Below are 13893 nucleotides of genomic sequence, written 5' to 3' on the forward strand. Positions count from 1 at the left end.
CTTGACCGGAATCGAACCTGGGACCCTTCAGTCCCAGAGCCGATGCTCTATCCACTGAGCCAGACCGGCTAGGGCTACCTAGTACTTTCTTAAACTATCTGGTGTTTGAAGTTGCTGTGCTTTTTACAGATAATCATGAGGGTTTATATGATAGTTAATCCAGAGTACCTGGCTTAAGATTCTGACGCTACTGTTTATTAGCCTCATAGTCTTGGATAAGTTCCTTAAACTCTCTCAACCCATCTCATCTATAAAAATGTTATACTAAGCCCTGACCGGTTTGGCTCAGTGGATAGAGCGTCGGCCTGCAGACTCAAGGGTCCCAGGTTCGATTCCGGTCAAGGGCATGTACCTTGGTTGCGGGCACATCCCCAGTGGGAGGTGTGCAGGAGGCAGCTGGTCGATGTTTCTCTCTCATCGATGTTTCTAACTCTCTATCCCTCTCCCTTCCTCTCTGTGAAAAATTAATAAAATATATTTTAAAAAATGTTATACTAAGAACTGTAGTAGTACCTACCTCCTAAGATTCCTGTTAGGATTAAAAAGTAGTGTATTTGAAGTATTAGGACAGTAAGTGCTTAGTAAGTATCTTGTTTCCTAACTTGCATCTTCTTCAATATAAAAAATCTATTTGGACTTAATAACAAAAATTTGAAATAAGGGAAGGGAAAAAAATGATATATAGTCATCTAAAGGGAAAACATCTTACTCTAATGTTCCATTATGGTAATTTTCACAACTATTGGCAAAATATTCTTTCTGGATATGGCTTACGTCCTCTTAGGTCCTTGCTCAGGAGAGTTTAGTTTCACCCTATTGTTTCTCAAATGAATTTCAGAGACTTCTGTCCTTAAGGTCTGCTTCCTTTCTGGCCTCGTATCAAAGGATTCAGCTCTATGTGTTCTCATCTTCTCTCCACATTGTACCAAACTGTATTACTCACTGTCTTCCAAATATAACAAATTATAGAATTTTACATTCTCCAAGTCTTTTGTGAACCTTCTACTATAAAACAAAAAGATACATTAATAAACAGCTTAATAAAATAGACACAGGAAAGTTGGAGTGTGGTAAAATGCCCTTTTTAATTCCTCTGTTGTATGATAATGAGGCAAGTTAGAAAATAGTTTATCAGTGTATTAATGAATTTTCCAGGATTTTAAAAAATGTAAATATACAAGCATTGTTTTTAACAATGCTGTTTTGTATCAAAGTAATTCCAGGGAGTGCGCATTCCATAAGTTCCATAAAAGTATAGGTTGCATTGTAGAAGTATAGGTTGCGTTGTTACATTTCTGTTCAAATCATTAAAATCCTGCAACATTAGCTATATAGTTCCTTATTCAGTAGACTTGAGACACCATCTTTCCATGATAGGGTCTTCAAAGAGGGCCACCCCGTCTATACCAAGTCATTTTGTGCCAGTGTTGAAGTTACAAATAATCAAAGCCATTGCTCTCCCTTCTGCCTCCTCTACTACTCTTGTTATTGGCAGGAGATGGATGGTTGTCTTATTAGCCCTTGAAAGACTTCAGAGACAGTGATCCCCTTTGTCGAGGTTATACTTACCTTCTCCCTTTTTGGCCTGTATTTTGTCACTGCCTTTATCTTCCAGAGGCCTAGAAATACTCCGCACCTCTTCTTCCTCGTCCTCTCTTTCTAGGGAGGGTGGCAGTAAGGGCAAAGGAGACTAATGCTTTCCAGATATGATGCTAGACCCTTTCACCTGTCATCTTATTAATCACAACAGGCTCTGGGGGTAGGTGATGATGTTTCATAGATGAAGAAAATGTAATTTTTCTTCATTGTGGTCTAAATCCTGCCCACTTTGAAGTCTATGCATACTACAGGAGTTTTCCCTAACCTGGTGGTGGGATAGCTACCTGGAGCTGCTAGAATGCCTGGTAGGGTCAACCATATTAAAGTCCTTTGGCATCATGGGGACCTGCTTGGAGATCTCACCATCAGTTCTTTATTAGATTAGACAGTGGCAAGGAATAAGGAGATACTAGATCACATTCAAGTGCCATCTTGGTCACCACTTATAGAGTTACATACCTGTGGATTACGAGTCTTACAGAATCTGGCATTGGCTAAAATCTTCTTACCATGAGTAATATTTTAATGAGGTCCTTTTCTTTTTATCAATTAGCATTATAGGGTTTTCTTAAATTGACTATAGAATTCCAATTCATAACTTCTTTTAATATTAAGAAAAACCAAAATTTGAGTGTTTGCATTTGTTTTTTTCTCTTATTTAGAAACGGTGGAAAGAACTTTCTAAAGAAGATTTATGTCCTGTTTTTGATCATTCACCAACCAAAGTAATGAATGAAAAATACAATGGGAACAGGATAGGGCTAGAAGAAGAAAAACTGACAGGTGACAGATATACAGGACTGTCCTCTAAAATGCAAGATACTGTGGAGGAGAACAGTGAGAGGTAAGAATAAAAAGATGAGACTGTATTTTAGAAAGGTCAGTAGATGTGAACTAATGTAGGCCCTTTGTTTATTGAACTAATACAACAATTTATTTATTACCTGAGGGTATTTAGATAGTATATGATTACATCACTGATCTCAAGGAACTTTTCGTTCTAATAAGCAAATACTTATAGACAGACACCTGTTGGAAATGCTGAACAAAATACTAATTGAGTGCAAAAGTTAATATATATAATTGGATGCTAAAATATAGCATGGTAGAGAAAATGAATGGTATGAATACCTGCCATTTGTACAATTATGTAGTGTTTGTACTATAGTTATAATGTAATTGGTAATCTGGCTTTTATAAAATTATAAAATATTCAATTGAATGTTAAAGCTTAATTCTATTATTGGAAAAAGAATAAAGTTTTTTTTAAAATCTAATATAGTAATAATTACTTTTTTAAATCTAATATAGTTGTCAAAAAATCCACATTATAACTTTTAGATATAATCTACATCATTAAGTTTATTCATTTAAAGTGTACATTTCTATAGATTTAGCATATTTACAGTTGTGTAGTCATCACCATGATCTAAATTTTGGAGCATATTCATGGTCCCAATCTGTATAGCATTTTTTTTTAATTCAAGCTCTAATTGAGGATCATGCATTGTATCTGGTTAACATGATTTTTTAAAAAAAATCTTTTTATTGATTTCAGAGAGAGGAAAGGAGAAGGGAGAGATAGAAACATCAATGATGAGAGAGAATCATTGATTGGCTGCCTCTTGCACACCCCCTACTGGAGATCAAGACTGCAAACTAGGCATGTGTCCTGACAGGAAATGGAATGGTGACCTCCCAGTGGTGACCTCCACTGAGCCACACTGGCCTGGCCGGTTAATGTGATTTTTTAGTCTCCTTTAATCTGGAACTGTTCGCCACTTTTTTTCTTGCTTTTTTGCAGCTTCTAGAACAGTTTTTTTTTTAAAAAATATATTTTTATTGATTTCAGAGAGGGAGAGAGAGAGAGAAACATCAATGATCAGAGAGAACCACCGATTGGCTGCCTCCCACAGAACCCAACTGGGGAATGAGCCCACAACCTGGGCATGTGCCCTTGACCAGAATCGAACTCGGGACCCCTCAGTCCACAGGCCGATGCTCTATCCACTAAGCCAAACCCGCAAGGGTTAGACCAGTTTCTTTTAGAATGCCCCTCAATCTGGATTCTTCTGATTGTTTTTCTTTATTAGATTCAGGTTAAACATTTTGGCTAGGAAAAAGTTGGCTCTTAATGTTGTAGTAGACACTGAAAAGGCATTCAAGATTTTTCATCAAGCTACATGATCAAAGTCATGCTTTAGGAAAATTACTGTGGCGATGTTTAATTTGGAGGCAGGAAAACTGGTTAGTTTTTTGCGGTAATATAGGCAATTGTAACTTCCATGTTGCCTTTTGTTGTTCTTTATGTAGTCCTAGGGTCATGTGTCTTGGAAATCAAAGAGCTTCCATTGGAACTGTATTAAATAAGCAAATGGAAGCTAGAGATCTGTATGGACAGAGTAATAGGCACTCCCATGACAGGCTATTCTTGGACATATTAAGTTGATGGCTTTTATCAAGGGCCTTTGTCAAAAATCAAATATAAACACAAAAGAGGATCAGATGCTAGGGAACCCGCTTATCTTCCACTTCTGGCTGGTTAGCAAAGAAAGAAAGAAAAGAGATCAACCAAAGGACTTGTATGAATGCGTATAAGCCTAACCAATGGACACAGACACCAGGGAGGTGAGGGCATGAGTGGAGGGTTTGAGGAGCAATGGAGAGATAAGGACACATATGTAATACCTTAATCAATAAAGAAAAAAAAATAAGAAAGAAAACCGACAGTCACCAGTTCAAGAAAGAAAGCTCAATGCGCTGAAACCGGTTTGGCTCAGTGGATAGAGCGTCGGCCTGCGGACTGAAGGGTCCTGGGTTCGATTCCGGTCAAGGGCATGTACCTTGGTTGCGGGCACATCCCCAGTGGGAGGTGTGCAGGAGGCAGCTGATCGATGTTTCTCTCTCATCGATGTTTCTAGCTCTCTATCCCTCTCCCTTCCTCTCTGTAAAATATCAATAAAATATATTAAAAAAAAAAAGAAAGCTCAATGCTTATTATCAGGTCCTACTAAAAGTATTCGTTAATATTTTATATATTATCAGAACACATCTTTGGACTGTTTAGAGTACTAAGGCTTTTTATCCCTTTTAGTTGTTTAAGTTTTTGAGAATTTTTATAAGAGTTTATTTGAGCCAAATCTCTTTCTTTTTAAAAAAAAATTTCAATGTTTGAGTTGAATAATGTGTGTGTGTGTGGGAGGGGGTGGATATTTGAGTTTAGGTCCTCTGTATGAGAGTAATTAAGTCCTGCCAAGCACTTATAATTTGTTTGTATTTATTCATAGTGTTCTACGGAAACGAATTCGAGAAGACAGAAAAGCTAACACGGCTCAGAAGGTGCAGCAGATGAAACAGAGGCTAAATGAGACTGAACGAAAAAGAAAAAGGTGGTTATATTGGCAACCTATTCTCACTAAGATGGGGTTTGTGTCAGTCATTTTGGTTGGCGCTTTTGTGGGCTGGGCACTGTTTTTTCAGCAGAGTGTCCTATAAATAATACAATTGTGCCCAGCAAGCTTCTGCACTAATAGCTGACAGTGTTGCATTAATCACAAGGATTTTTCTGTTAGCAAACTTCTCATATCCCCAGAGATGGAGCAGTAGAATAGAAATCAACCAGATAAATAATAAATTCAGTCCTCAGCCCAACATCTCAGGGCACTATTCCCAAATTGTAAACGGTGATCTAAAATACTCTAATGCCTGTTAAAAACTGGTACATTTTGCAACTGTATTCATACATGTTAAGTGTAATATTTCACCTGACCAGATTGAGAAATATCCTTTATCACAAGGATTTGTTTTTGAGGTTACCTGGATTTTAACCTGCACTTGATACAAGCAATAAATATCATGGTTTTATCTACATTATTACTGAAAAGGAAATGACCTTTAAATAATGTGTGTAATGTATAATGTACTATTGACATGAGCATCAATAATTTATATTCTTAACCATTTCAAGGTAAATATATTTTATAAGTATTTAATCTTTTGTAGTTAAATGTACTTTTTTAGAAAGCTAAATTTGAAAAATTTGTTATAATAAAAATTGTATGTTGGTTCAATTGTACTGGATATTTTCATAAGGAGAAATTTGAGCAGTTAGAACTCTTAAGTAAGCATTTTTTTTTTTTACAATATATATGCATTTCTTTTATGTTTTACGGTTTTTCCAATTTTAAAAAGAAAATTAAAGAAACAAAATTTTTCCCTAAAAATATGTTTGAAAGGAAATTCTCCTTACTAAATAGTCAAATAATACTGTTGATCAAGACTTTGTAAAGAAATTGGTTTCTGTAAAGCCCATTACTTATACTTTTTATTTTTTGTGAAGATTTCAATGTAACTACCCTAATTTATAATTGGGGTAAATCATGATTTAGAAAATAAAAATAAGGAGCACCATTTTACTGCCATGATTTCAGTATACGGGACTGAAATTTTGAAATAAATATTTTTAAGTTCTTTCTACTTAAATAAATAGTATGATGATGTACAAACTTTACATTGTCCCTTTACCTTCTTAATGGGTATTTTTAAAGTATATTGTTTAATGAATTTAACTGCTGCTGGAATGGCAGTTTTCTTCAGTCCCTACATTCCATTAAGTGTTCAACATATTTAACTTAAACTTTAAATAGTTGTTATACATTTACTTGCTGAAATAATGAAATACATTTATTTCACTGGTTTTCAAACTGTGCTCATTAGATTTCTAAGGGGTCAAAAGGAGTGGTAGGAGAGACTCTAAGCTAGCAACCTTTACTTTCAACCGGACCATCTCTCTCTCTCCTTTATCTCTTCTATATACTACATAAGATTTTTGCTGAAGTTTAATTTTATTTTAAGGGATTAGTTATAATAAAAAAAAAAAACAGTTTGAAAACCATTGGTTTAAACAGATGTTTTGAGTTGATTTGGTAGCCTTCTTGAATGTGTTAATTGTGCTGCAAGTATGAAAGCAGGATGTAGGTGGTACTACATATTAAATAAACTTCTGCCTGTGTCCTAATTCAGTATTACTGTGTCCTGTAACCTTTAAATGGAAAGGAGGTAAGAGGGACATTTTCTTATGTCTGTCTGCATTAAAGCTGTGTTCAGGCACCAAGACATTTATGTTTTAGTTCATTATTGTTTAAAATCTTTCTTTCCAACTTGCCTTGCTTTGCTAAAATACAATATATTATTCTGCAACTCAAATATGGCTACAACCATATTAAATTTCCACTTGAAGGTAGTCTTGCTTTAAATAAAAAGGTAAAGACGTCTTATGGAAAGCAAATGCTGATCATAATGCACACTACCCCACTGCAGGAGAATGAGCTTCATTGGATTCAGTATTGCAGCTTTGCTTTTTGTCTGCTTTCTGTCCTTCTGGGTGGTGTTCGTTGTAACATATTTTTAAAATTATAGTCAGTGTAGTAAACATTTGTTGATGAACTTCTGCAATGTTAGTCATCTTACCTCCTCCAAGCAGGTCCTTGAGGATAGTGTGTTAAGTTTTTACCAACAATAATATTTTGGTAGGTGCCATGTGCTAATTATTGATAATCTATGGTAACATGCTGTGGTGCCCATGGTCATCATCCTGACCCTTTATTAAATGAGGGGTGCTAATCAGAGCGAAGGACACAAACATGGCTCCTGCCTTCTCAGGTAACAGCCAGAAGAAAAAGTTACTAATCCATGACTGGTTTACGTATTTGCATAATTTGTGTATTCTTAGGTCTTCATAATATTTTCTAATTATAACAGATTTTCAAAGTCAGTTGTATAGTTTGATTTTAGTGAAGTAGTAATATTTTTAATAGATTAAGGAAGAAAAAAGGATATTTTTAAAGTCAGAGGCTTTATTATTTACATTAAGAAAACAACATTTACAATAACATCCAGTTCATTTTTGTTTATATTTACCCCTGCTAATAAACTGACAGAAGCCTTTGATTTAATGACATCTTCTCTGGCTACACCAACTGGATATACACTTGTTTCCAAGTTTCACCAAGTATTTTATGCTATCTTATATTGATTTTTATCTATGCTTGCATATATATGTAAAAATATAATTCTCCATTTATAATTTATCCATATGTAAAATTAAAATAATACCCTTTTCCTGAAATTTTAAGAGGCTTAAAAATGTAATAGAGAACTTTAGAACAATATGAAGACCATTTCTCATGTTCAAAGAATATTTTCTATATTTGCTCTGATTTTCTCTTTTTGGTCCATTTCACTGTGAGTTAATATTTCTATCAAGGAATGAACATAAAAAGAGAAAGGAAGTAAAAATCTTGTTGATTAAAAAAAAAGTAGCTCTGCTTAACAGGTATGTCAGAGGAAGGAGTTGTAACTCTTTAATTTTATGAATATTTGTTTTATATAAACTAGAATTGATGGTGTGAATCAAAAGATACATACTGGTTTATAAAGTAGTTTATGACATCGAACAATCCTTCAGTTTTAATATCAATTCCTTCTTTGTTTTCAGCATCAATTCAAAGTGATGGTTGCTACCATTTATTGATCGTTTACTGTGTGCCAAGCACTGTGCTAAGCACTTTTCATATGTTATATTATCCTATTTAATCCTCACAACAAGCTTTTGAGGTAGGTGATGTTATTATTAAGTAATAATCAACCTGAGACTTGGCATTTCTACATCCTTTTACGTTATCTTTGAAAAGTCTCATGTGTATAGTTTATTTTAGAATTAGATATCTTTCCAAGAAAGACTTAACTTTGTACAAGTCATTTCCCTCTTTGAAAAATATCTCTGACTAGATTCTATATAAACACAGGCCAGAACCTGATTACATTAGAAATATTTATATTGACCATTATGTACTCTTATTTTAATGAGTACCTACATTTCCAAAATGCCTGCCTGGCTATTATATTTTAAATCTAATTGTCCTTGATTTTTACTTCCAGATATAAATCTTATAGAGATTTTTTTTTTATGTAGTCTATTATAAGCCTAGTGCTTACTATGTATATCTGTGTTCAGGCAAGAGTCTAGGAGTTATACCTTCTGCCAACATTGACTTATTTTCTTCCAGTGGCTCCACGTGGGTTTGTCAGGGGGTAGGGAATGTGGATCTGTTAGTCTGCTGCACACTAGCAGAGGGTGGACACTAGAGGGTGGCCGACGTTGGAACTTGTTGCGTTGATCCTGGTCTGGAACTAAGTGCATAGCAGAAATGTCTGCGCTGTGTTCCTATGTTCTCATTTCTACATTAGCAGTTAATTAAGTCTCTTATTTTAAGAAACCCTTGTTTGGCTTTGACTTACTTAGATGGTAGGAGCACAAAACCTTATGAAATGAAATTTTGAAAAATAGAGACGTATTATTTTTCCCACATAATAAAATGAAGTTCTCCCCACAGGTCTTGGTCATTCTTTGAATAATTTATTCTGGAATTGACCTGTTTCTTTAATCTTTTCCCCTGGTTAATTGGTTTGAATCTGATTCCATTTTTCCTTATACCTACCTTCAAAACACTGTTTATGGGATAGCAGCAGTACCAGCAGCCCTTACAGCAATGGATGTGTTAGAAATTCCAGCCATCTGTCGTTCCACTGAATATGAGTGATAACATGCCTTGGTGGGAAGAAACTCAGGTTGTGGAAGCTCACAATGCCTGTTCTACTCAGGAATGCTCAGTCCAAAAATTATGTACTTACTGGCTATGTCCATGTACCTGGCCATAGTGAAGCCAGTTCATTGTTCATCCAGATTTGGGAATTTAAGCTTTTAAAATTTGGAAATTTTATGCTACCCACTTTGTTAGGTAGTGTTCTAAAGAAAAAACTTCTAGAGCAATAGTATGAGTTTGCTGTCTCATTTTTCCCTCAATGGTAGGAATATTCATCACATTCAGATTGCTCTAAGCACTGAGCAATTCTGCGCAAGTGTTTTCTCTCAACACTCTTCAGAGAAAGGGTAACCTCCTTTGGCCACTGGATTCTAAAAACTTTGGGGAGAATTTTTCCTCACCGTCAGTGCTGATCCTTTTCTCAAGTCGTATGTATTCACTCCATCACAGAGCGCTGCCGAGTGTAAGCTGCAGTTCAGACAAGAAGCCACTGCTTGGTTTGGGAGGCTTTGTCTTGGTCAGTAACAAACTGAACAGCTGACAATGAAAACATGTAAAAGTGCTCTGACACCTCTGTGCAGTCCACGAGGAGAGGGAAAAGTTCAATCCTTCGAACTCTATTTTGGTTTTATAATTTTGAGTGGAATATGAGAATTATGGGATTTAGTGAGGATATTACAGAGTTGATTTTAATGTCTGGTTTTCCATTGCAGAGTATGTTTGGGGAGCTATAAGGAGAATTGCTTAGGAATTTTTTTCTTTAAAGAGACCATTTGGCATAGGTGTTTTAGAAACCTATGGTATTGATATTTCAAATGTCTACTATAAAAAAGTTGTTTAGAGTTTGGGAATTCAGGAGAGGGAAACTAGGTAAGCTCATTTTGTTTATAAGGCAATGCTTTGCTCATGTTAGAGAAGTTTTTATTATTCCACTGGCAAAACCTATTTTGGGTGCAGTTTTTTTAAAATATATTTTTATTGATTTCAGAGAGGAAGGTAGAGGGATAGAAACATCAGTGATGGAGAGAATCACCAATCAGCTGCCTCCAGCACACCCCCTACTGGGGATTAAACCCTCAACCTGGGCATGTGCCCTTGGCCAGAATCGAACCCGGGACACTTTGGTTCCCAGGTTGACACTGAGCCAAACCGGCTAGGGCTTGGGTGCAGTTTTGATTTTCTATTACTTCAGGTATGGAGCCAGCTTGTGAAGATTTTGCTCTGTCTGTGAGCCCAGCTCTCATTCCATTCCAGCATTAGTATGGGGGGCAGTATCTGAGGGCTACTGCTTCAAAGGAAGCACCAAGCAGGACTAATTCCACTTGATTTATTTGAACCGATTTCACTTTTATCTTGTTAAATACCAAACAGCAAAAAATTATTCAGGTAAATTCCCTTCCCCCCCCCCCAAAAAAAAAAAAATGAAGCCCATTTATCTTTTCAGTCTTGCAAATAAATAGCCTTTTAAAATAGTTAACATTCCCAATGATTTCATCTTATTTTCTTGTCCCCCATAATAATACTTAAAAGAAAAAAATAATAAGTGAATTTTCAAAAACACTGTCAGTTTCTTTTAATTGTTGTAAATGGTAATTTTCTTTGGTAATTGTGTCTTTAATACCCTGTTAGGGAAGACAGCATTGTATGTTGAAGACTACAGTTCTGCCAATCAGTTTAAATACATAACCTAAATTTAACCCCCATAGTACCTCTTCTAGATACATCACATTACCCCTATTTTGAGGTAATAAAACTGAGTCGAAAGATAAGTACCTTGTTCAAGATTGCTCAGCTAGTACATGCCAGAGCTAGGATTCAAACTCTGCTCTTAAGAATCCCATTAACTCCAGATCTCATACTTTATCCATTATGTCACACTGACTCTGTTTTTATGCAATATTTAAACCAAATATTTAGGTTGAAAAACATTAGACAACTACTTTTACTTGTTAAAATTTAAAGTAACCCTCTATTTCTTCAGTGAAACATAGTTTTTCCCAACAGAAATCTTGTGAAACAGTTTAAACTACCAATAGACCCAAGAAATACTATAACATCAAAATGTTCAGTCTAAACCATTACTTCATGCACTTTGGCTGGATTAAGTTCCGTTGTTTCACTGAACAATTTTGTGAATGCTGGGGAATAAAGATGTATTTTATAGCAGCACAATAAGCAGCCATAGTAGTTTTTGGGACCCACAGACATCTAAGGAGACTGTTTTCTTGATGACTCGACATTTCTCTGTCAGTGCTGGGAAATCTGAGAAAATGGGTATTGAGAACACCAGAGTGCTTGGTACTATTACTCTTTCCTTCGGTAGAAGGAGCCAGTAGTCAGGAAAAGCTCTTGGTATTTTGGGGTTTTGACTAAATGTTTTAGAAAAATATATGTGGGTATGGTTTATATATCCTGTTTATGTATGTGGGGATACAATAATGACAAGTACTTAGATTTGGTGGGGTTTTTTTTTGTTGTAGTGAGGGAAGTTGGGGGAAAAATGGAAATATCATTTATCTAAAAAGTTTGGCTATTTGCAAACATTGTGAAATAACATAAAAAAAACTCAACTGCCCTAAAAATAGCTATTTCATCTGTCTATTGTTTGTTTAAACTCTCATTTATCTTTTTGGCATTAAAATACAATAAATCAATTACTTTATGTCTGTGTTTTCTTTTATATTGATAGTAACTAAATTGTGTCACCAGTTCTATATTGCTATATTCATTAGTATTATCTTCAAGACAAAAAGCATGCTGCTAACAGTCCATGATTTTAATGTTCAAACATAACATGCACAATATTTTTAGCAGTATGATACAGTGGAGGTCCAAATTGGATTAGACTTTTGAATTGAATGCCAAAGTATTGGTAAGTCTAGCACATACATATAGTCTTGCTAAACTGTTGTGGGTACATTTTTTTAAAACCTGTCTGTCAGTATTTCACATGGAGGTTATTTCTTGAGTAATAAAAATGACCAACAAAATTCATAGTAATTCCTGAAAAACAATATGAGTTATGGTGCTTTAACATGAACTTACCTCACACCACCAATTCTGTTTGAAAACCTAGCTCTTAAGCAATTTTACCAGCAATACAGTGAAGCACTTAGTGTGGTTGGATGTGATACGTTGGAATGTTTTTTGTTGCCTTTTTAGTTCATTGTTAGTCCTTTTATGTTTGTGTGTATCTATGTACATCTGTGTGTTTGGTAAATATGAATTGAATAGATGACTTCTTCTTTATGTTTTAGGCCAAGATTGACAGACACCTAAATATTCATGACTTGAGAATATTCTGCAGCTATAAATTTTGAACCATTGATGTGCAAAGCAAGACCTGAAGCCCACTCCGGAAACTAATGTGAGGCTTAATAAAACTGTAGATTGCCTCACATTTGTCTGTTTACAAAGTAAACTTTACATCCAGGGAAAGAAGAACACCACCAGCAGAAGACTTTGCAGAACTCTCTACTTTGATGTATTGTTAAGTTTTTTAATCTAATGTATGAAATGTGGAAAGATGTAAAAGAAATAAATTAGGAGAGACTACTTTGTATTGTACTGCCACTTCTACTGTATTTTTATACTTTTTGGCAGCATTAAATATTTTTATTAAATAGACTATATTGGTTTGAGTGCATTATCTTAGCACAGCTGTACTTCAAATAATGTTTTCTTAAGGATTTATTCTCAAATTTTCATAACTAAATAGTTGACATGTAAGTTGAAATTGGTTCATAACACTGGCACCTGCTTCTTGAGTTTTTTATTTTTAGTTACCCCTCAGTCGTCTATTAATATAGATTAGGTAAAAACAATAAAAGGAAAGTAAAATTCTTTTATTGCTTGGAAAAATAGTAACATGGATAATGGTATTAATTTCAAATAAGTATAGCAACCCAGTGCAGTTTTTAAAAATCACAGTGTTATTTATCTAACACAGTATTGTGTTTTCACCAAACATTTCCTGTTATAAAAAGACCAGCAGTTTTTTCCCGAGTGAGGCTTTGACTCCTTTATCACTTAATTTCCCAACTAAGTGATGGGTTTGTGTTATGTATCCAGTCAGTTGTTGAGTTATTGGTGATATTCTTGTCCAAAGATACTCAAGCCTCTGCATCACATAAGCATCACCTTAACAATAATAACTCATCATTTATTTTGTTTTGCTAACTGTGTAAGTTTTATAATACTGTTCATTGAATAAATCTATTTTATCTTTTTTATTTTCTATCTTTAAAAATTTTAGATAACCTTATGTTCTTTTCATCTGTTTTCCAGGGATTCTTAGGTCTGTTTTTAGGAGTAAGCAAACTATTAACCCCTGCTAAATATTTCCTAAAGAATGCATGAAAAGTTTATTATACCACAAAGTAGTACAACAAAGATAATCCATTGTTTCAACAAAGTTTAAAAGAGTTATCAGAGAAATAAGCCAATTGGAGAAAGGTAAATATCACATGATCACATATCCTATAATAAAGAGGGAATATGCTAATTGACCATCATGCCCTCACAAAGATGGTGGCACCCACAGCCAATAATGAGGGAATATGCTAATGGACTGTCACACCCCCAAAGATGGCAGTGCCCAGTACTGGGGTGGCAGGTGTGTGGTGCGGCCGGGTCCAGCCGCACCGTGCACCTGCCTCCGGAATCCCCCAGCCCTCTCAGCCACCCAGGG

General features: G+C 35.1%; 1 protein-coding gene across 4 annotated transcripts in view; it reads left to right on the forward strand.

Moving 5' to 3' along the window:
- PTPN2 (protein tyrosine phosphatase non-receptor type 2) overlaps positions 1-13459 on the forward strand; it is a 90990-nt gene extending 77531 nt beyond the window's left edge. Inside the window, exons 8-11 of one of the 4 annotated variants that reach the window (XR_013961463.1) lie at positions 2262-2443; positions 4887-4988; positions 8096-8214; positions 12461-12831. Coding sequence is in view for 3 of the 4 variants with exons in the window: in XM_080684730.1 (XP_080540856.1) it covers positions 2262-2443; positions 4887-5094 (390 nt within the window). In the remaining variant the exon portion in view is untranslated. Of the gene's footprint in view, positions 1-2261; positions 2444-4886; positions 5195-8095; positions 8215-12460 lie in introns of those variants that run through there. The other 3 variants (XM_080684731.1, XM_080684732.1, XM_080684730.1) reach the window with 3 other exon arrangements.
- Positions 13460-13893: the final 434 nt, after the last annotated feature.

The sequence above is a fragment of the Plecotus auritus genome (assembly GCF_963455305.1).
Source record: "Plecotus auritus genome assembly, chromosome: 8".
NCBI classification, from domain to species: Eukaryota; Metazoa; Chordata; class Mammalia; order Chiroptera; family Vespertilionidae; genus Plecotus; species Plecotus auritus.